The sequence below is a fragment of the Nasonia vitripennis genome, chromosome 2 (genome assembly GCF_009193385.2).
Source record: "Nasonia vitripennis strain AsymCx chromosome 2, Nvit_psr_1.1, whole genome shotgun sequence".
Taxonomy (NCBI): domain Eukaryota; kingdom Metazoa; phylum Arthropoda; class Insecta; order Hymenoptera; family Pteromalidae; genus Nasonia; species Nasonia vitripennis.
The window spans coordinates 14,224,585-14,244,731 of NC_045758.1; the positions used below are offsets into that span (position 1 = coordinate 14,224,585).

Consider the following 20,147-nt stretch of genomic DNA (forward strand, 5'->3'; position numbering starts at 1 on the left):
AAAGCTTTAGTTTTAGAGACGAGATCTATACAACAATGATAATGGAAGACAACTGTTAAGTTAAATTTTCTTTATTGTTAAAATTTTGAAATGAGAGTACTTTTGAAAAGGTAAAAACAAACGAGTGCCTGCTCATGCAAACGTTCGAGCTAATCGGGAAACAAATGTCGGTGTTTAGCTGCTCAATTTTTTTTATTCGCAAGCTGGTCATAATCTCGCTTACACATGATCCTGATTCGCCTGATTCACGATGGCGCGTACTACGCTGATATTTTTGTACAATGATTTAATACAGCTGGACTGGATTGTTGCTTCTACTAGGTGACGGTTCTTCGATAACAGTCAATTTTTTAGCTCTTCTTAGGCTTGTCGTTTTGAAATGGAGACTTAGGCTGAAATAAAAAGAAAATGTATAACACGCGATTAATTTGTGATTTACAAAGATTTGCGATATTAAAGGAACATCAGGATTACTGGTAGGAAAGGAAGTTTCAACATCTGTTACTTATTTCCAAATGAAAAACTTTCTTTTTGTATTATTTTTGAATTTTTCTTCGAAAGCTGTCGAGTCTACGATTTCCACAGCTTTCGTATCATCCAGATCGTCTCGTACAAACGTTATTTCGTGAGCTACTGTATCATTTTTAGTATCTGTCTCTGATTCTAGAATGTAATGATTTTTAGAAAATTGAGCCATTGCATACAGTATAAACTACTGTAGAGTCATAAATTTTAGAAGGATCGAGGAATTCAGGGTGATAGAGGGATGAAGTTGCAGCGAAAATTGATATCCTCCTACCTCCGAAAATTCATGAAATGCTTCAGAAGCTTTACCAACTAGCGTACCAACAGCTGAAAAAGCTGAACCAGCAGCACTGCCAGCTAAGTCTGCAACTTCAGACAAAGTGCTTGGTACTTTTGGCAATTCTGGCCAAGATATTTCCAATTGATTTGCATCTCCGGGTTTAACTAAAAAAAGAATACATTCGTTTTTATTAGTTTGTTACAGTGAAACTTTGAATGATTTGATGCAGGAACAGTAAAAAAATGTAGCTAATTCTATATTACTTTTTTGTTTATTAAACTACATGTAATATCAACTATAAATTTAGATGATTTTGATAAATGATATAATATGTACAGTTATTACAAAATTTACAACTACAGAATTATTCTTTAAAATCATGAGAAAAATTTATCTTACCACCATACACAAAATTGTATCCAATATTGATGTAATGCTTTGCTAGTGTCATTCCTTCTTGAGCTTGCTTTGGATAGCATATCGATGCAACAACAAGAGCACCTGTGCTGGAGTAAACTAACTTTTTGAGTTTTCCACCCCTCAAACCTAGGATCAACCCAGATAAGCCACCTACACCTACTGCACCAATACGAGGTAGCACATTTGTTTCTTCTCTCAAGTAATCCAGTGTCACTGCAATGTATTATTCTTATGAAGAACATCGAGAAATTATTTTTTTAATAATCAATTATTACCTTGACTATGGGCTACACCAGTATCAATTGTATTTGTAACAACATCTGTGTATCCAGTGAATTGCTTGAGGACATCTTGTACTGATTTTCTTACAGTTCCAAATCCTTGCTCCAAAATACCTTGTTCTGTATTTTCTTTGCTATAAAAACATGATATAATTGCATTAGATAAACTTCTGAAGTATTTTTTGAAAGCACTAGACAATAATTGATGACTATTACTAAATTAGTTTCAAGAAATTAATTGATTTTTCATAAATAGAAGTCTCATTTAGTAGTAGTCTATTCGTATTTCTCGTACTGTGGTTGTGAAAATTACTTGCTCTTTACCATGGAGGTTCCCTAGTTTCAGCTTTTTCGAATGTGTAAATTGGTAGTTCAGATGGTCGAACAAGTTTTTTTTGTTCATTATTGACCGATGTTGGTTCATCCTTAGACTTGATTACAGGCACTGCTGCGCAGATACCGCAGGGCATCAAGAATTTTTTGAACAGCTTAAAAAATTAAAGGAAAATGAGTATTAATTGCGGAACATAATTGATATAACTAATAATAATTATCATTATTAAAATGTGATTGAAAATGATTGTTATAGCACATTTATTATGAAGCACAGCTCAAAATTTTCAAATTTTTGACAAATCCAGACAAGATTAGAGGTTAGGTATATATTTTGCAAGTTCTATTCAAGGTTAAAGTTACCTTTACTCCGTTCATTGTTGCAAAATTTTTGCTGTTACCGTTAATCCAATGTATACTTAAAACATGTCAACTTTTTAAGTTTTTTTAAAAGTGAAATTAAGAGAAATTCATTTAGGAAATGTAAGATTATTAGCAGCAGACCCTTTCCGAAAATTCAGAAGAACTGCGAGATTTACAAAGGCAGTGACATCTACACGCGGTTTTATAAAATATAAATATAAAATAAAATTTCGTCAATTTATATATTCGAACATGTATTTAATGATAATTGCATAATAATACCGTAAATAATACTTACACGCACACGGCCCATTGATAACAATTGTTAAACACGACACAATATAAAATTATTAAGAATCTATAAAGGAGTTAAAATATTTTATACAAAAAAAGAAACAAATTCGTCTAATAATTTTAAAACAAAAAAACATTGATTCATATATAACAGAAGAAAAAACTTCAGCAGCTTAGCAATACAAGCACGTTTAAACTGCAAATTATTTATAACAACAAGAATATATGAGATATAATAATATATAAAATTTTAAAATCCATTTTAAAATCTACCTTGATCCCAGTTCTGCCAAATTCAACCAAAACACCAGGTTGATAGGCATCACAACGATGAATGGGTTCTCTGCATGTAATGTCTTTGCCAAATAAATTTCCTATAGTCAAATCTAAAAATTTGTGGACCAAATCTCTCATTTCAATAATATAAGTTTTTTTTTGCTTTTTTAAAAATAATTTTGATAGGTTTAAAATTTATTTAAAAACTTAAATTTAACATTTTGGGTTAATATATTACTGAAATTTTGATGATGAATAAGTAAGAGTACCAAAGATGTATTGCTTGAAGTTGAATCCAATCAGTGCTATTTCATTAAATATGCATTTATTTTTTATATACAACAAAATTAACAAACGTAGTAACTACTTACTCAAGCAATAGAAACCTAGCTTTTAAATTTGAAAAAGATCTCTAATTTTTATTTTACAAAGTCTGTTATTTGTACAAAAGGTATGACCTTATCTTCTGTAGATATTAAAAAAATTGTTGTCAAATGCCTTTGACATTTTTTAACTTTTGTTATGATTAAATCGTTGTTGAGGACACTGTACACCTATATGTAATACACGATTTAATATTTTATCTTCGTAATAATAATGCAATATGAGACATGATTGCAATGACCTTACATGAATCATTTTACATTCAGACATGTTGAGAAATTAGCACCGCAAACCGAATTTCATTTGATGCAATATGTACCTTTGTTGATTATTGTGTTGCATAAAAGCACACAATCAATGCGAACGATTAAGTTGCAATATCTATATAATTGTATGCATATGAACTAAAAATTAGCAATGCATCGACATTTTTTACGACGATGTTGTCAAATTCATCAAATAAAAATAAATTCAACAGTTTAAAATTGCCTAATTTTTAATTCATATAAAATATTTCATTTTTGTATATAACAATTTAAATACAAATATCATATGAACACAAATTAAAAGTATCTTCTATATTAATTACAATACTATTCACGATTTCATTACATAATACACGCTTCAAGTGGCACATTGCGAAGTATTCCTTATAGTAAAACATTTTATCATTGAAGGAATTTAATTATCAAAGCAATGGGCAGGATTACTTTGAAGAAATAGTTTTTACAGTTTTTTAAATCTTTCAATTTAGGTATGCCAACTAAATAAAATGTATTATTGTATATAAAAAAAACATTTTTTCATGTTTTTTAAATACACCTGTCAAATGCCACTGTATGTTTTAGTGTGCATGAATTCTTGGAACAATGGAGCAAGTATGTCCATGATTCATCAAAAAGTAGCAAATCTGATGAACACACAATTCAAATAATGTTTTCTTTCACTGCTATCTGTACTGACATTTTTTAACAATGTAAAATTTCGCTTACAATGTCTGTTGTACACTACTTCATTCTTTACAATCTAAGTGATATCAGTCTATTGTTTTGGAATTGACGAACACAATTATGTAAAAGTCTGAGTTCTTTACACCTTCGCGGCTGCCTGTTGTGCAACTCGAATTTCTTCTGCTTGCACTTTTTTGCGATAATTATCGAGTGTCGTCTGTATTGTTTTATCAGAATATTTGCAGATTTCTGCACCACAGGTGCACGTAAAAGATTTGCACTTTATTATCCAAAATTTCTCGCCATAGTCAAAGCTGAAAAAAGTTTTTTTCAATTAAAAAATAATAATGCATAAAAATAAAAATATAATAATGCAATAATAATAATTTAAAATTGTAACTTCAATCAAACTAAACCGAACAAAACAAAACCAAAACGTATATATCTTTACCACATACCCTAACTCTTCATCTGCATCTATATCTCTATTAGCAAAAAACGCTATTCGTGGAAAGTGTAGATCCTGGTGTTCAATGAAAACTCGCACTGGTAACAAATTTGGAGCGCAAGAATGATTGATAAAGCGGGCTAAATTTCCATAGCGTCTTGCATCGATGCAATACGTTTCTCCATCCTGAGTAATTGAAAAATTGTCAAAATTCGTTGTCTGTTTTTATGCATTTAAAGTTGTATACAAATGTCTTTCTACACTCACCCTATTATCTAAATCAAATAGATATGAGTCGTCTTCTCGTTGGTCTGCTTCAGAATCAGAAATTATTTCACCTACATATTCGCAAACGTAACTTCCTTTCGAGATGTGACGAAGGGTTCTTATGCCCCAACCTTTTCCTTCTGTTCTAAACAACTGAAATCGTTGAGTCAAACCATGCTGTACAACACGATTATTACACGTTATCTTGTTACAATCACAAGCTGGATTACACTCGAACAGCATGGGTGGATCTGCAATTTTACAAGATTTTATTGAATAAATTTAATCATTTATATTCACAATTATGTTCGTTAAAAATGTCTTCTCATGCATACCAGCATAATTAAATTCAGGTACAAGTTTTCCTTCATCATCATACCAGCAGCGTAAACTAATATTACCGCATAGACATTTGTCGGAGCTACAATTGTCTTCGCAACGACAGGATTGCAAAGACGTGATGGTACGATCAACATTTACTTTACTTGTAAAACAGCTTTCCGTTACATAAACAAAATCGGTGGGCTTATCTTCTGAGTCGAAGCCATTCACACATTGGACAGGATTTGACTCTTTTCCTCGAGAAATATCGCTAGAAAAAGATTTAATTTTATTTTACGCATTTTTTTCAATTTAATGTAATTTGATAAGTAAAAAAGAGTAAAATTTACTTTGTTAATATTTTGATGGTCTTTTCCAACATATGTTCGGCTCGCTGATTAACTTTGAAATTCAACTGGAGTGCATTCAAAGTATCTCCAGTCCCACCGCAACAATCTATGGCTGTTTCACCCATAGCGTTCACTTCTCCGACTTTGGCACCTCTTGACAGCAGTAAAACGCTCACGGCATATTGATCTTGTCGTGATGCTATGTGTCTGCAATATTATAAAAAAATTGTTATACCCCATAGAAGAACGAATTTATAATTTTCTTTTCATGCAAAAGAAGTATTACAGTGGAGTGTCGCCATGAACATTAACCGCATTCACATCACAGCCTAAGTTAAGAAGTAGCTCCGTTATATCAGAACTACCGCTGAAGGCGCTCCAATGAAGCGCAATATTTTGTTCTGAATCTCTAATCAATGGATCACACTTATTATTCAATAAATATCGTGCCACGTCCGCGTGACGGAATTCGCAAGCCCAAATTAAACTGGTCCAACCACCGTCATCTACTGAATCTATTAAAGTAAATCAAATATTTAGTCTATAATTCATCTTTAATACGCGTACACGTTAAATACAATAAAAAGCTGATAATTACCTACTAAAGTCCTAGGTACTTTACACTCGCTTAAGATAACTTGACATACGTCCAGGTGGCCAGACTTTGCAGCCATGTGCAGTGCAGTCATACCATCTTCACCCTTCAACGTTACGTCAGCGCCTACTTTCATCAAATACCGAACAACGTCAGCTTTGCCGTTAGCGGCAGCCAACATCAAGGGAGACAATTGATTTCTATCTAAAACATCTACTTGGGCACCGGCTTGAACCAGAACGTGTACGCAAGCTAAGAAGCCTTTATCGGCGGCTACGTGGAGGCCGGTCCGATGGCCCTGCTCCTTAAACGTGTGATTGGCATTGAAACCATTTGCTGCAATTTAAAATACGTGTGAGTACATGGAGTTAATCGATTAATTTAATTGTACAGGAAAATAAACTTACCTAAAACATTAACTAATTTCTGCAATTCTCCGTTTTTAGCAGCATTGTATAAACTTATGAATGTATACCGCTCGGGTTTCTCAACGTTCGCATTATTAGTCGGTTCGGGAATGTGAACGAGTTCAGGGTTGATAAGAGGTTCATCCGATTTCTTCTGTACAGGTTGCTGCTCGGCAAGCTTCGTATTATCGCCTGATCCGGGCAAACTTATTTTAGCAGAAGGTTCCTTTGGAAACTCTTTACGCAGTGGAGGCTGAACGGGTTTGCGTTTTCCCGCCATGGTAATGATAACGTCGAAAGATAGACCATAACTACCGCAGTGCGGACACAGGGGTTTCTTTTCGTAATACATCTCGCAGTCGCGGTGATACTGATGTCCGTTCGAACAGTGCACGAATTTGCCCTGGGAGCAAAACAGTCCACATGTCGGGCAACAGTTGTGTCTTATCAATCTCTCCTTGTGCTTGCGACAGAGAATGATGTAGGGTATCCGGGCGCTGGGCCTACGCATGGCCACATCGTCGTGATCGACTTCGTTACAGCAGCCTACGATTTGATTATCGATGGAGTCCATGGCTGTACAGTACAACGGCGATTCGGTGCTTGTGATTGTCACGAATAACTGCGACCGCATCTCGCATAAGCACTGCATCTCATGCTGCTTAGTCAAATCACATTTTATCATCATATAGTCGCAATCATTGGTATGTCGAAGTGAATTGTAATTGGTTGAAATTTACCTTAGTTGGTTTTCCAGTGCGAATCTTGCTTAGAATGGCTGTAGATTCAGGCGTGGATGCCTGTCCCTCAGCCGTGCTAGGACTGGGAATCAAATGTCGGCGCATACGCTTTGTTGACGTTGAATTTTCTGCAATACACAAAACCGTTTATTTCGGATTACTTATGATTGGTACATAAGTAATTAAAAGCTAGTAAATTTCAACCAACCTTCAAGCATCGCGTCATCGGAAGAGCCCATATCTTCTTCAGTGGAAGGCAAACTCTCTGGAAAGAGAATTATATAGAATTATACATATAATGTTTACTGTTATGTGAAGCTATAGTAAATGAAGTGCACATACCTCCAGTAATACCTTTGGCTAGTTTTCTAGCATTACTGATTGCTTGAATTCTATTTTTAATGCGTTTAAGCTTCATTGAGACTGGTTTTCGAAATGCTTCGTTTTCGTTTTCTAAAAGCGTTTCATCCTGCACAATTTTAATTGTTCTGGCTGATGGTTGACTAAACGTTTGTTGAACAATTTCGGGGTTTTTTATGATAGGCGTCAATTTTGGCATACCCTCGTACTTATTCGATTTTTGTGAAGAATCTAGCTTGGGATTATTTTTATTTTTTCCAATCATAAACCTCGGAGAATTCAAAGGGCTTAATTTCGGTAATTTTGGTAAGTGTTTGTCTGAAATCAATTTTTGAGGAACTAAGGGATTTAGCTTAGGTATGGGAGCTTTCTTCTCTGAAATTGGTTTGATAGAATCCAAAGGAGTCAATTTAGGTATATGGTTTTTCTTTGGAAGGTTATCTTTTCTTGGAGAAATATCTGATTTGGAAACGTCATCTTTCATTGGAGAGGAAGTATCTACTTTGGAAGCTATATCTTTTTCTGGTGGAACATCTACTTCGGAGACTTCAACTTTTTTTGGTACGTTATCCTTTTTGGATAAATTATTTTTCTGAGCCACACTCTCTTTTTTGGATAAAGTATCTTTTTTTAATGCAGTATCTTTTTTAGGTATGCTATCTTTTTCTGCAACTACCTTTTGTGGCTCTATGGGATTAAGTAAAGGTATAGTATCCTTCTTTTCAGGAAGAACTTTTCTGGGCCTTCCAGGCTTACTGTATTTTCTCTTGGTGCTTTCTTCTGTGTAATTGAATTTTTCTTTCCTTGCCATTGCACTTTCTAGTACTGTAGTTTTTGATGATTCTTTCGATAAACGTCTAGCAGAACGTTTTAACTCTGGTTCAACACTAAAATTAAATTATGTTAAAGTTAATATTTCTCTAAAAATTAAAAGATGTAAAGTTAGTTAATTAGTAAAAACCTTAATTCTCTCAGTCGCTTTTGTCTGGCTTTCCTGGTAACGGGTGTGATTGTTTCCGATTCCATTGGAGGTTTATCAGCGACTGAATCCCCTCCATTTTTTCGGTTTTCAACAACTGTTTCAGAATTCGATTTCTCAGTTTCTGGCGATGGCTTTTCCTTCTCTAAAACGTTCTTCTCCAAATTATTTTGCTCGTTCTTCTTTTCTTTACTTGCGGTTGGAGATTTGACATTTTTCCCAGGACTCTGCTTCTGGCTGTCTTCTTTATCTGATTTATTTACACTATCACAAATTTCGTCAAAATTTTCTATTTTGACAGACACTCCACCAATTTGATTACAATTAATCAGTTCATCTGGTACCAAGGACAAATTGGATGGGCAGCTTGAGATCTTAGTTTTTTTGCCCTGACCAGTATTTTCATCGATAGTCCTGAATGTCAAAACAATTCTTGATTTATTGGTAGCTTCTTGTTTTTGCGGTTCTTCACTTTTAGCAGGTGACTTCTCAACCTTCTTCTGCGGTACATTTTCTTTGACAATTTTTACCTCCTCTTGAACGTTGTTTAAACTTTTATTCACTTTTATGACCTTTGCACTGTCCTCAACAACTTTGGGTTGGGGCTTTTCTGGCTTGCGCACTTGTACTACAGACCTCTGAATTTTCCTTGGAGTGTTGTTGAATTCATTTGTCATGCCTTCAAGGATCTGCTGAATGCTCAGCTTGCTTTTGCTGGACATGTCTTCATCTTCAGTATCTTCTTTTTGAGATCCCACAGCTGAGCTGGTATCCATGCAGTCAGATTCAGACATGACGCAAAAATTCTTCTATATTTCCAGTCAGTCAACTAGTTTGAAAAATCTGAAAACAAATTTGTCATTATTTGCTGAAAACTAATTTTCAAAACATTCTGTAATACATATACGAGTATTCTCTGCATTGAGTTCTATGGATAGTGAAAACTGATAAAGAATGCAGCCTCCCTAGATATTTTGAGACATTATTTACTAAACAATCATATTCCACCTTGATGCTATTCTAAGGGCAACAGACCCATCATTGCACATTCCAGTTGCAAAGAAAAGAGCTATGATGTTTTCAAAATGCCAGGCAAAACCGCGAAATTAACAGCATAACAAGAATCGCGTCGCGCATCGAAAATACCCATCAGAGCAGTACAGAACCAAAAGCCAGTATAGCTCCAAAATTAGCTTCCCATCTACAGCTAGCAGACAAAGCTCTCGACCTCCCGATAAGTACTTAATAACGAAATAAAAAATATCCAAATCAGAATGAAAAACGACCAGCATCCTTCGAGGATCACCCAGCCAGCCTGCGCACCTATCGCATCGTCTCCCGATCTCCTTATACACCTACGTAGATGTATAAAACAAACACAGCGACGTCTTCCGCTCCGATTCAGTCCTTACAATATTTCGAGTAGATAAAAAAAAATCGAGGTTAAGCCTGATCGCGCCGGCTGGACGGCGACGCTCGCCAGGTCGACCTCGCTCCGGCTTCAGGTATCTGCATGCACTCGCGACTGTACCTACATGTATATATAAGTACACCTCGGCTCAAAGACGGGACGACGATGCAGCTCCTCTCGCAACCTACGTTGCGTCTGTCGCGTGCTGCTCGGCCGCGCGCCTAGTCTCTGTGCTCCGGCTGGAGGCCATATTGATTGCTCTCTCGTCGGCGCGCGTTGGGCCGGGCCGATCCGTTCGCTCTCCCTGCACAGTCCCTCCCCCGAGTAGTCTCGCGAAGCCACGATCTTCAATTCCCGTTATTATGCTATGTAAGCGCGGTGTAGCTCTTACCTCCTCGTCGCGATCTGCACGAAACTGCACATGATCCTTCGCCGCGCGAAGCTGATGCCCACACCCCCGACTACAGCTTATATTATTGCGGCTCTGCCCGGTCCTCGCACCAGCACTGCGACGCACGCGATTTCTCGCGCAGTTTGTGCTAGCTGTCCTGCTTCGGAGAATTTTGAGCGGTGGGTCCCCAGGATTGCGGGTGACGGCTACCCCCCGTTTCGATGCTCGTCGTCGTTCGCACTATAGGGACGCGCGAGCATAAAAGCGCTGGCTGCGATCCGCGCGTGGCGTGGAAATAGAGGCTACTAATTCACGAGCTACCGAGTAGCTACTAGGTTGCGCACACGATAAAGTGTGTAGAAACGCGGGCCTGCACCACGCGGAGTTTTTGGCCAGTAGTGCGTGTAGCTTGTTCACACGAGAGTACGCTTATCTGGCTGATTAGAAGAACCTACATTTTTTTCTATTGACAATATCTTTGAAGTTTATAAGCACGAGCTAGGAAGTATACTGCAGATTACAGCCAGGACTCGATGCTCCGGTCTCTACGAGTCGATTCCGCCACTATTTTGTACTCGTCGTTTGCGGGGCCTTGTGTACTTACATCCTACGCGTTTGGTTTATCTTCGCGAGCGTAATTTATATTATTGTTATCGGCGATATGTGCTGCACGCTGCATTCGCTCTCTCTCTCTCTCTCACACACACACACACTCTCTCTCTCACATAAAAATAACACGCGGTGTGAACGGCTGATCTGAAGGTCATTGCGCTCATAGTTTACGAGAGGATTAACACGTACATGAGTTTGTTGTTATCCGACGTGAATCTTGCATTAGAGTCTGGCGCGAACTCGTATAAATCATAAAACGAAGATAAAAATAGGACACCTCAGGATGTTCCTGACGGTCTATGATATACATCTATAATCCTATATGCTAAACTCATTTTGGACGAGAAGTACATCGGACTCGTGATCGGTGATGCGAGCTATAACTTGATGATTTCTTTTATTATAATAGAGGCATATCGAGGCGGCCATCGGAGGCAGACGGTTTTATACAGGTGTACACACAATGCAAAGCGGGAGCCGTAAATGTCAAGTCCGTGCTCTGATGCGTATGTGACATTATGTAACAGCATGAGAAGTGAAGTCTTTTGATATAATTGATGATTTTCGCGCAATTCGCATCGGCCATAGGCTTTGAACTTTGAACGTGCAATTACCGTCCTTTTTTTGTTTTCGAAAAATGGCACTTCTTTCGTTCTCTATAGAGACTTCGGACAGTTATAACGAAGAAAATTCATAATCTTTGGCATATACTTGTGCGGTTATACTGTCACGCGAGATCGCCATTGTTTTCTTACTTTGTTTTGCTCCTATTATTAAGTATTATTGAGATAGCGCTACCACAACTTTGACTATTACAGGCACCGAGAGATACGCATACGCGTGTGCGCGATTGCCAATACGTATATACGTGTATCTCAGTGTGTAGCTATTATAGACACGTAGTGCTGTTAACGATAAATAATCATCTTTGCAATCTAGCTTTTGTTACTTCTCCTCAGCTGGTACTTTTCGCGTGTATATAGGATCCAATCGTGTGCTACTGCGAGACCTCTCTCTCTCTCTCGTCTATGATTTATTGATTTTTTCTCATCCCTGGCACGAGTTTACATTTCACAATAACACGAATCCCAGTCGCAAATCGTTAATTCGCCAAGTTACAGTCCAACGAGCTTAAATATAAATATTTATCATGCACTCGGCTAGAATTACAATAATCAACGGAGCATACTTACTAGTCTTATTTCGGAGAAAGCTAGGGTACAACGTATAGACGCGAGAGTAAGGTTAAGTCTTCCTCTGAAAACGGAACTATAATGCGCTACACGGCCAATCGCGGATCTGCCGCATTTGACGTTAACTTCGATAAACCTGCGTAAATTCAATGCGCATCAGCTGGTTTCATTAGATTTTTCCTTAATTATTGCAATGCGCTCTTACCTCGCTATCACTCGCGGCTATCCGGAGTCGACGATGAATGAAGTGAAGCCGATCGTGACGCATTTAACAACTATGTTTGCAACGCCTTCTCAATGAATGCACGAGAAAAAATAATTATTCCATCACGAGAAAAACAATAGGTATCGGTACAGGTTCGCGAGTGTATGTATACTTACACGCGCCCCACGCTTTTACAAAATAGAAGAAGCTCGGCCCTAATTGCGGTTTTCAATATACATATATAGATACGCTCATGGTTTCTCGGGAGGCCTTGCGAGTCACGAGGTCGCAGAAGGAATGCGCTCTTATATTTGGATTTTCGTATCACGTCAAAATTCGTCGCTCTTTATATCACGCGGGGCAGAAATAAGGAGATCGTATATTTAGATTTGTATAAATATAAGTTTATTTACATTGCAACAGATACCCTTGCTGAAACAGCAAGGGAGAGTTATAAGTGTAGACTGATTATAGTTAATGTATGAATATTACATAATTAAAAATAATAATTACAACATTCTAGCCCTGAGTACGCCTCTTGATATATTGATTTAAAGATATATAGTACAACATTGACAACGTTTTTTTCATCAGAGTCCGAACTTATTTAGGCTTATGCCTCCCTCAAAGACGCCAGTCACTCTTTGTTTCCTTTTTTTTCTCATTAATTATAATATTAACAGTCCACCGTCCTTTAATAATGATTTACATTCGATTTCTTCATTTTATTCCATCATTGCACAATAAAAACTTACATGCTAGTACGAGCCGCATCTTGTGCGAAATAGATAGTCGCCGCTGATTACTGAGCGAAATATCAAAAGCACAAATGGCGCTTTCAAGTTTGAGGGTTCGAGCTTACCTCCGACAATATTTTATTGTTGAAGTGAAAACAATAATAGACGTGGAGAAGCTACAAGCGAGTCAAGTGGATCACTCGTTAGAGTAATCTTTCCTGTAATCAGATTACAGAGGATCCGTTAGCTGAACGTTCTCCAAACATCATAGTGTTGTAAAAATCTTTGTCTTCCATGTAGATATATACACATGTACGCATACTTGTTTCTCGATAAAATATTTACGATTGTTTTAAAAAGCTTTACTTCACGTTATAAATAAAAAATGCTTGCACATAAAAACACGTTAATACATCGCAATCGATATTCATACACAAATTTAATATTGAAAAATTTCTTTATATTTAATAATAGATATAATTATAATATAATTTGACTACACATTATGAAGTTTATATAATCATGCTTTGAAGCAGGTATAGCGATTTCATTATGCAAAACAAAATTGAAATTTCATTTCAAACCTGACTAATGCGATCAAAGTGTTAACAATGATAAATAATATTTTTGTATAAACGTTGATATTTACAAATAAAGGATAAAAAGTCACTATAGCAATCACAATACTTTGTAACCAGTAAATTTCAACAATACAAATTGATTTTTACTCTCAAAATTGCAATCCAAGGGGGTCTCCCGAATGTCCTCGGCTCGGCAAGTTCTCGTTTAGAACACTATGTGAACAAAAAAGAAAAACAGAGAAACGCGCAAACAATAAAGTAGGAACAGTTCACGCGCTTGGTAATGTAAATTTTTCCACGATGTAGAATAATAATAAATCTGCCTATCGTTGCATAAGAAAAATTTTCTTTCAACTCACGCTACTAGTATAGATTCATTGATCGTTATTCGATTTTTTTGTTATCCGCGTAACAAGCACAGTATAAAAGTTGAGCATCAAATTGCATTTCTACTATCATAAATACACATCGATAAAAGAGAGTTCGCGCGTAAGGCGGCTGCAGCGCGAGTTATGACTCCGCACTTACCGTCTCCTAATATATTAAATCATCCTGTCCGCGCGCGCGCGCGCGCTTGACAGCAAAGTCTTGTGCAAAAAATGATTCAAATAAACAACTATCCTCTCAGGTTTACGTGTGTGTATATATAAAAATCGCTATAATAATTTTTAGGCGCTTAAAAAAGGTTGTCTCCTCTTCCTCCACTGCGATGTAGGCGAGTAGTCCTCCCTTATCCTCGCTAGAGTATTTCGTGAATCGTACGGGCCCTCCATCATCCGACTGCGATCCTTTACACAGGCTACAGGAAACGCACTTAGCCGCGCGGGCAGAGAGTCTGGCCGTTTGTTTTCCTGAGGAATCGCGAACGAAAGGTCTTGCTGAGGTATGGCACGGGTGAGAAGAACGACTGGATCGGCCCGCCCGCATCGCTGTGTTATGGAGGCGGCGCTCGCCTCTGGGGTTCGGGCGTGTAGTGGTTTAGCCGGGAGTACAGGTGCTGCGGACTGCCCGGAACCGAGCTACTTTCCGACAATCGTCTCGGTGGCGGTACTGGAGGCGATGGTGAGACATACCTGTTCGGGAAAAAGTTTTTGTGTTCTAAGGTACTGGTAATTGAGGCGCTGAATGAATGATTCTACAGATTGATTTAAGAATCAAATCTATTAAATCTACGTCATTCTTCAAGCCTGAACGGATTGCTACCTTCTTGGAAAGAAAGGAGAGGCTTGATCTCCAACGTTCCTTCTCAGCAAAAGCGGTGACTCTCCCCTGTTGAATCTCGGCGGTGGTTCGGGCGACGGTTCACGATCGCTGCCCAGCCTGAGTCTCACGTACGAGGCAAATCGCTTTTTCGCCGACTCTTTGCTGTTCAGCTGTACCTGAGGAACGGTGGAAGGAGGTTCCTGCTTCAGCTGGTGTGCGAACCGCGATATGAGCAGCTGTGGACTGGTCGAACTGTGCGATCCCTGTGGCGGAGGCTCGGATGGAAACCTGCAAATCAGACCAAGCGTCCCGATGATCAATTGAGAAAGCTACAAGTCGCGCCTCGATTCTATGTAGAATAAAGCGAGCTTTGGGAGAATCACAGCTTCAAAATAAAAAAAATCGCTACCACTCTGAGAAGTGGCAGCCTACGAAGCAAATCAAAAACGTCAAGCCTACCTTTTGCGACTAAGCATAGGACTGGCATAAATATTCTGCACTTGCACGTGAGTCTGAGGCACTGTAACGATCTTTTCCAGTCGTTGATTCACGACCGACGAGTACCTGTCGGTGGAGTTGCCGCTCGATGTCGTCGTTGTCGTAGCCGTCGTGGGTAGCTGTATCACCGGTGGGTCGACGTTCTCTCTTCTCCATGGAGAGTAGTCCCTGGCGAAGGGGCTGAGAGACCTGGGGCCCGTCGAACTCTGCCACCGTTCTCTGTAGGGCGAGTAGGGCCTCGTCGCTTCGGCCTCGCCGCCACCGGTTCTGTAAGGCGAGTAAGATCTTTCGTCGGGCTTGTAGCCGTTGTCCTGCCGGTATCCGGGCGAGTACGAGCGCTGTAGACTATTGCAGCCAGTCGGCCTCGAGATCAGGTCCCTCCGACGGAAACCGTAGGGGCTGTAGGGTATGTAACCACCACCGTTCTCGAGGTTGCTGCGCGAGGAGGTGGACGAGTTGAGGGATGTCGGTTCTTTGGTGCTGCTGGTGTTGTTGCGCAGGTATGCAGCCACGTCGTGACTGTTGACGCTGCTCTGACTGCGCAGGTGAGCGGTTTGCTTGAGGGAGACGTGGCCAGAAGGCCGCTGAGATGTCGATGTGCTGATGGTGGATGATGTAATCGATGACGTCGGGACCCTGAAACTGAGTCGGGACGTTTAAGGTAGTATGGCTCGAGATTCGGTGACAAGCTTGAGAAGCGATGTTGTGGACTTCAGAGCTAGACATCCCATTTTTATTATACGCATAGAGAATAAAAAAACAACAAACACTTGGTACTTATAAGGGCAAAACAATCGACTTATCTAGCTCTGAGTCCAGAGAATGATTCTGTGACTTTGTCGCACCTGCTGGAAAGCATAAATATGTTTAATGCTGTAACACTAAAAGTTGTTAGTCGAAGTCAGAGCGTTAGTATCGTATGAAAATATCATGCAACATATATACACAAGAGTCAAAGATATACCACAAGAGGAGAGCCTAATACAGTAAAATACGTGTCAAGATGCAGGTACGAAAACGATTGAAAGAGAAAAAAGTGCATAATCGTGCTGGGAGATCAAACAACATAACAAAAAGACTATACGCATAGCTATATTATAGGTAAGGAGCGCAAAAAAATCCACAGAGTCCAACATTGGCAGAAACAATAGCCGCCCACGCAATTTCTTTTTACAGCAGCGAAAAAAATCAGCAGAGTCTACAGAGTCGTCGAGGTGTGATGTGTTCTGTTGCGTTATCATTTATTTATATATATATATATATACAATAATATGCATGTGTGTGCGTTGCAATATAATAATAATGCGCTGAAAGACGTATAAAAAACGAGTAGTTTGAAATAAATAAAAAAGAATGCTTACCATGAATGGGGGTTGAGGGTGGGGTGTGTAACAGGCGCGTGCACAAACCAAACAACTCGAAATGAAAATCGGACAGTATATTTGGACGTTTTTGAGGTGTACTTTTTCTCTTTTTGTGTTTTTTGGCTCTATGTTTCTCTTTTTTTATCGCTGGCCGTTCGCTCTATAATCGTTTGTCTTTTTTGTCGGGATATGTTTGTCGAAGACAGACAGAGAGACGTTTTTTGTTTCATTTTTTTTTTTTGAGTTTTTGTTGCAGAGGGACTTTTGTTGGCGGTGTTGGTGGTGTTGGTGGTGGTGATGGTAAGTGGGAAGAACAGGGGCGGAGGGAGTGGGGGATGCTACGCCGCGCTGCCTCCCTCAAGCTCAACGCTGGAACACAATTCAACACGCACGCAAACGTTTAATTGGAGCTGTACTATCACGATGTACGTAGCATCGTGGCATTTCTTTTTTTTTATATGTAAATAATGTAAGGGGGGACTCGCTACTTTCGCCAGTATAATATGCAATAACGAACTTTGGACGATAATCAAAACAGAAAAAACAATGATAATTACAATAACAAAGACAAAGACTATATATGTATATGTAATATAATAATAAAACTGGTGCGTTAAAAAAATTCAATTAAGACTATTATAGGCTATGATCGTTACGCGATGTATACCCGCGATTACAGTCAGACCAAACCAAACGTTACTACATTAGTCGGGGATCATTCATGCCGTGTGATTTATAAACTTTGAACTATTTCATGTACGTTACAAACAATTCAAATGAATAAATTAAAGTCAGCACAGAACTCTGTGAAGACGTTTACTTTTATATATAGGTAAAAAAAGGCATTCGATAATATGTATATGATTTAAATATATAATATATTAAACAAATTCTACGTAACACAGCTCTCCGAGAAATATTAACTTTTAGTAACTTTTCTACTCCACTCACCTTGGCTCGAGCTGTCTCATGATTCTATAGAACCACTGACAGCCAGACGACGGTGTTGAAGAGTACGTTTCTTGTTGTAACTCGTACTTTCGGATGAAAGGATGCTCCATCAATTTGTTATACTTTGGCCGTTGTTTATAATTTTTTGTAAGGCAACAACTGACGAAGTTTTGAAATTCTTTCGAGAATAGCGCATCGGAAGGCAGAGAAGGAGGATCGTCTTGTACCACCCTACTCAGTACCTGTTCAAAATTCGATCGAAATTATTTTCAGAAATGATTATGAATTTTTATTTAAAAGAAAGCCCCCACGATATTCACCTCAAAATCAGTCTTGCAGTCTCGGTAGGGAAATACTCCAGTGGCTAATTCTACTAATGTAATACCTAGACTCCAAACATCTGCTCTAATATCATAATCAGGCTTTGTAGGATCTGGTGGATCTATCCTTTCAGGCTGAAATTTGGTAAATTTATAATTGGGATTGTGATACAATATTTGTTAGAAATGGAATAGCAATGAAATTGTATGTACAGCCATGTATGCGGCACATCCAGCACTCCTTGTCTTGGCTTTGCTGTCCACCAAACGACCAGATATTCCAAAATCACATAGCTTTACCCCACCTGTTTCATCCAAGAGAATATTGCTAGGTTTGACATCTCTGTGAATTACTCCATGCTTTTCTTTCAGGTACGACAAAGCTTTTACGGTCTATTAAAATAAAGGAAACAACCGTTATCAAAAGCAAATTATCAACTTTATGAGAAGTTTGTTTACAAAATCAACTAATACATACTGCTACTGTAACTTTTCCTAAAAAATCTTCTGGTATTGCTTGTCTGCTTCTCTTCAGAAGCTTGTCTAAGCATGTGACCATCAACTCCATACAAATCCAAACGTCGGATTCCGTGATAAAACAGCCAAGGCATTGCACAATGTATGGACAGTCGTGAGACTTTAGAACTACATCCAAATCCATGATTATCCTCTTATTTTCATCAGTGTTCCCTGATCTACGCATCTGTTTAACAGCTATGACAACACCGCTGGGCTTATGCCTCATCTTGACTACATGCCCGCAAGTCCCATTTCCAAGCTCTCCTAAATGCTCCAAATCCTTCATCTCTGTATGATACTTTTGTCCATTGATGTTTAGAATACCATTCATCTTCATGATCTCTTGCATTTTGGATTCAACTTCCCCATCGTGTCTCTTGAATGGCATCATGTGTGACACAGGCAGATCAAGTTGCCTTCTTGGTCTCGTTGGAGTTCCCATGTCACCAACTGTTCAAAAGTTAAGAATAACAACGTTATGACAATGACTACAAACTAGTAGGTAAAACCTAAGCAAGAGCTTCCCCATATAAACTACATTATGGGTGCACAAATCAGGTGCTACGGCTTGCGACAGGAAGTGTAGTCACTGACACCTGATTACCCCGATCGCACAGTGCCAAAATAAAAGTATTAAAAAAATTGGAGCACCGATACTTTATATAATCGCCGTTTACTCTCCCAGGCACGTACACACACGCGAGGGGGCGGAGAGTATTAAAATATACAAAGCAATCAACATAACCTGTACGCGGTGCGAGCTCTGCCCCTGTATATTAGCCCCGACTCTCTCCACCCGTTCAGTCGAACCCGAGACATTTCAACCCAATTCTCGGTGCACATACACAAGACCTTATAAAAGAGAAATAACTCACGTTGTCTGGGTCTGGCAGGTGCAGGACTCAGGCAGGGGCTGGGCATGTTGGGAGGCTGCTGCTGCTGCATCTCGCTGCTCTGCTGCTGTTGTTGTTTGTCTTTGTCCCTCAGCTGATTCTCCGCCCTGAGTCTCTCCTGCAGATTCAGAATCTGGTTCTCCAGCGTGCTCGACATCGCGCTGATGTTGTCTTATTGACCACGACGACGACGCACCACTGATCAACACTATCACGAAACGACGACGACAGCAGCAGCAGCTCGCGGTTGGCGCAACTTGACAATTTTCGCATCACTTATCTGCCCTTTTTGGCAGCGCGCGCGCCGAGCACTATTATGTGTGTGATGGAGTAGTAGAGAGAGGAGAGAAATAAGAGTGAGGTAAAACTATAGTGGTGGTCTCTACGAGAGGAGTGAGTGAGAGAGAGAGTGAGAGAGAGAGTGAGAGAGAGAGAGAGAGAGAGACACCGTCGTAGTTGTCGCGACGACGACGAACCACCGCACGAACACTGCCTTGCCTCTTCTGCGTGTGCTGCGTGTGTATAGAGGTATCGGGCTCGTCTGATGTCTACTTTCGCGAGGCGTTGTCCGTCTCTCTTGCACTTATTGTAGTACGTTATAGAGGGAGTAGGTATGTATGTGTATATATATATATATAGGCATTTTTACTCGCGGGCCGCGGGCGCAAAAAGCTGCGCTCTCGACGCACGGTGCGC

The 20,147-nt window shown here is 39.1% G+C and overlaps 3 protein-coding genes across 24 annotated transcripts; all 3 read right to left on the reverse strand.

The window, feature by feature from the left end:
* Nucleotides 1–55: 55 nt before the first annotated feature.
* Nucleotides 56–3,079, reverse strand: APOOL (apolipoprotein O-like). Of its 14 annotated transcripts, none has more exons than XR_004344529.1 (7): nt 2,770–3,078; nt 1,831–1,994; nt 1,501–1,640; nt 1,205–1,438; nt 800–969; nt 475–663; nt 56–392 (listed from the first exon to the last, which is right to left on the reverse strand). XR_004344529.1 is itself a non-coding variant. In XM_031922479.2 (7 exons), exons 1-6 carry the CDS (start codon nt 2,908–2,910, stop codon nt 506–508), a joined length of 960 nt encoding a protein of 319 aa, XP_031778339.1. In that variant the 5' UTR covers nt 2,911–3,079; the 3' UTR covers nt 56–392; nt 475–505.
* A 1-nt stretch (nt 3,080) lies between these two features.
* Nucleotides 3,081–12,623, reverse strand: LOC100121084 (histone-lysine N-methyltransferase EHMT2). 8 transcript variants are annotated; one of them, XM_032597617.1, is made up of 14 exons: nt 12,562–12,623; nt 12,386–12,470; nt 8,556–9,416; nt 7,577–8,481; nt 7,443–7,499; nt 7,235–7,362; nt 6,495–7,152; nt 6,091–6,423; nt 5,779–6,007; nt 5,493–5,699; nt 5,157–5,413; nt 4,822–5,072; nt 4,565–4,740; nt 3,081–4,420 (listed from the first exon to the last, which is right to left on the reverse strand). In XM_032597617.1, exons 3-14 carry the CDS (start codon nt 9,365–9,367, stop codon nt 4,246–4,248), a joined length of 4,188 nt encoding a protein of 1,395 aa, XP_032453508.1. In that variant the 5' UTR covers nt 9,368–9,416; nt 12,386–12,470; nt 12,562–12,623; the 3' UTR covers nt 3,081–4,245. The 8 variants fall into 8 exon arrangements, with proteins under 8 accessions (XP_032453508.1, XP_008212424.1, XP_008212426.1 ...); XM_008214202.4 differs by adding an exon at nt 12,181–12,316 and having other exon boundaries at nt 12,386–12,591; XM_008214204.4 differs by lacking the exons at nt 12,386–12,470; nt 12,562–12,623 and adding an exon at nt 10,376–10,677.
* A 144-nt stretch (nt 12,624–12,767) lies between these two features.
* Nucleotides 12,768–20,072, reverse strand: LOC100121060 (dual specificity mitogen-activated protein kinase kinase 7). 2 transcript variants are annotated; one of them, XM_003424017.5, is made up of 8 exons: nt 19,434–20,072; nt 18,518–19,008; nt 18,253–18,432; nt 18,040–18,174; nt 17,720–17,961; nt 15,471–16,046; nt 14,907–15,194; nt 12,768–14,776 (listed from the first exon to the last, which is right to left on the reverse strand). In XM_003424017.5, exons 1-8 carry the CDS (start codon nt 19,606–19,608, stop codon nt 14,638–14,640), a joined length of 2,226 nt encoding a protein of 741 aa, XP_003424065.1. In that variant the 5' UTR covers nt 19,609–20,072; the 3' UTR covers nt 12,768–14,637. The 2 variants fall into 2 exon arrangements, with proteins under 2 accessions (XP_003424065.1, XP_001604642.2); XM_001604592.6 differs by having other exon boundaries at nt 15,366–16,046; nt 19,434–20,067.
* Nucleotides 20,073–20,147: the final 75 nt, after the last annotated feature.

Coding starts and splice junctions, on each gene's coding strand:
- APOOL (XM_031922479.2), bottom strand. CDS start 2,910: ATGAGAGATTTGGTCCACAAATTTTTAGATTTGACTATAGGAAATTTA. Junction 1,995..2,769: donor TTGGCAGAACTGGGATCAAG/GTAGATTTTAAA, acceptor TAATTTTTTAAG/CTGTTCAAAAAATTCTTGAT. Junction 1,439..1,500: donor TGGTGTAGCCCATAGTCAAG/GTAATAATTGAT, acceptor AATACATTGCAG/TGACACTGGATTACTTGAGA.
- LOC100121084 (XM_032597617.1), bottom strand. CDS start 9,367: ATGTCTGAATCTGACTGCATGGATACCAGCTCAGCTGTGGGATCTCAA. Junction 8,482..8,555: donor AAGCGACTGAGAGAATTAAG/GTTTTTACTAAT, acceptor ATTTAATTTTAG/TGTTGAACCAGAGTTAAAAC. Junction 7,500..7,576: donor AGCCAAAGGTATTACTGGAG/GTATGTGCACTT, acceptor TTCTCTTTCCAG/AGAGTTTGCCTTCCACTGAA.
- LOC100121060 (XM_001604592.6), bottom strand. CDS start 19,608: ATGTCGAGCACGCTGGAGAACCAGATTCTGAATCTGCAGGAGAGACTC. Junction 18,433..18,517: donor TAGGAAAAGTTACAGTAGCA/GTATGTATTAGT, acceptor TTATTTTAATAG/ACCGTAAAAGCTTTGTCGTA. Junction 14,777..14,906: donor TCTCCTTTCTTTCCAAGAAG/GTAGCAATCCGT, acceptor TTTCCCGAACAG/GTATGTCTCACCATCGCCTC.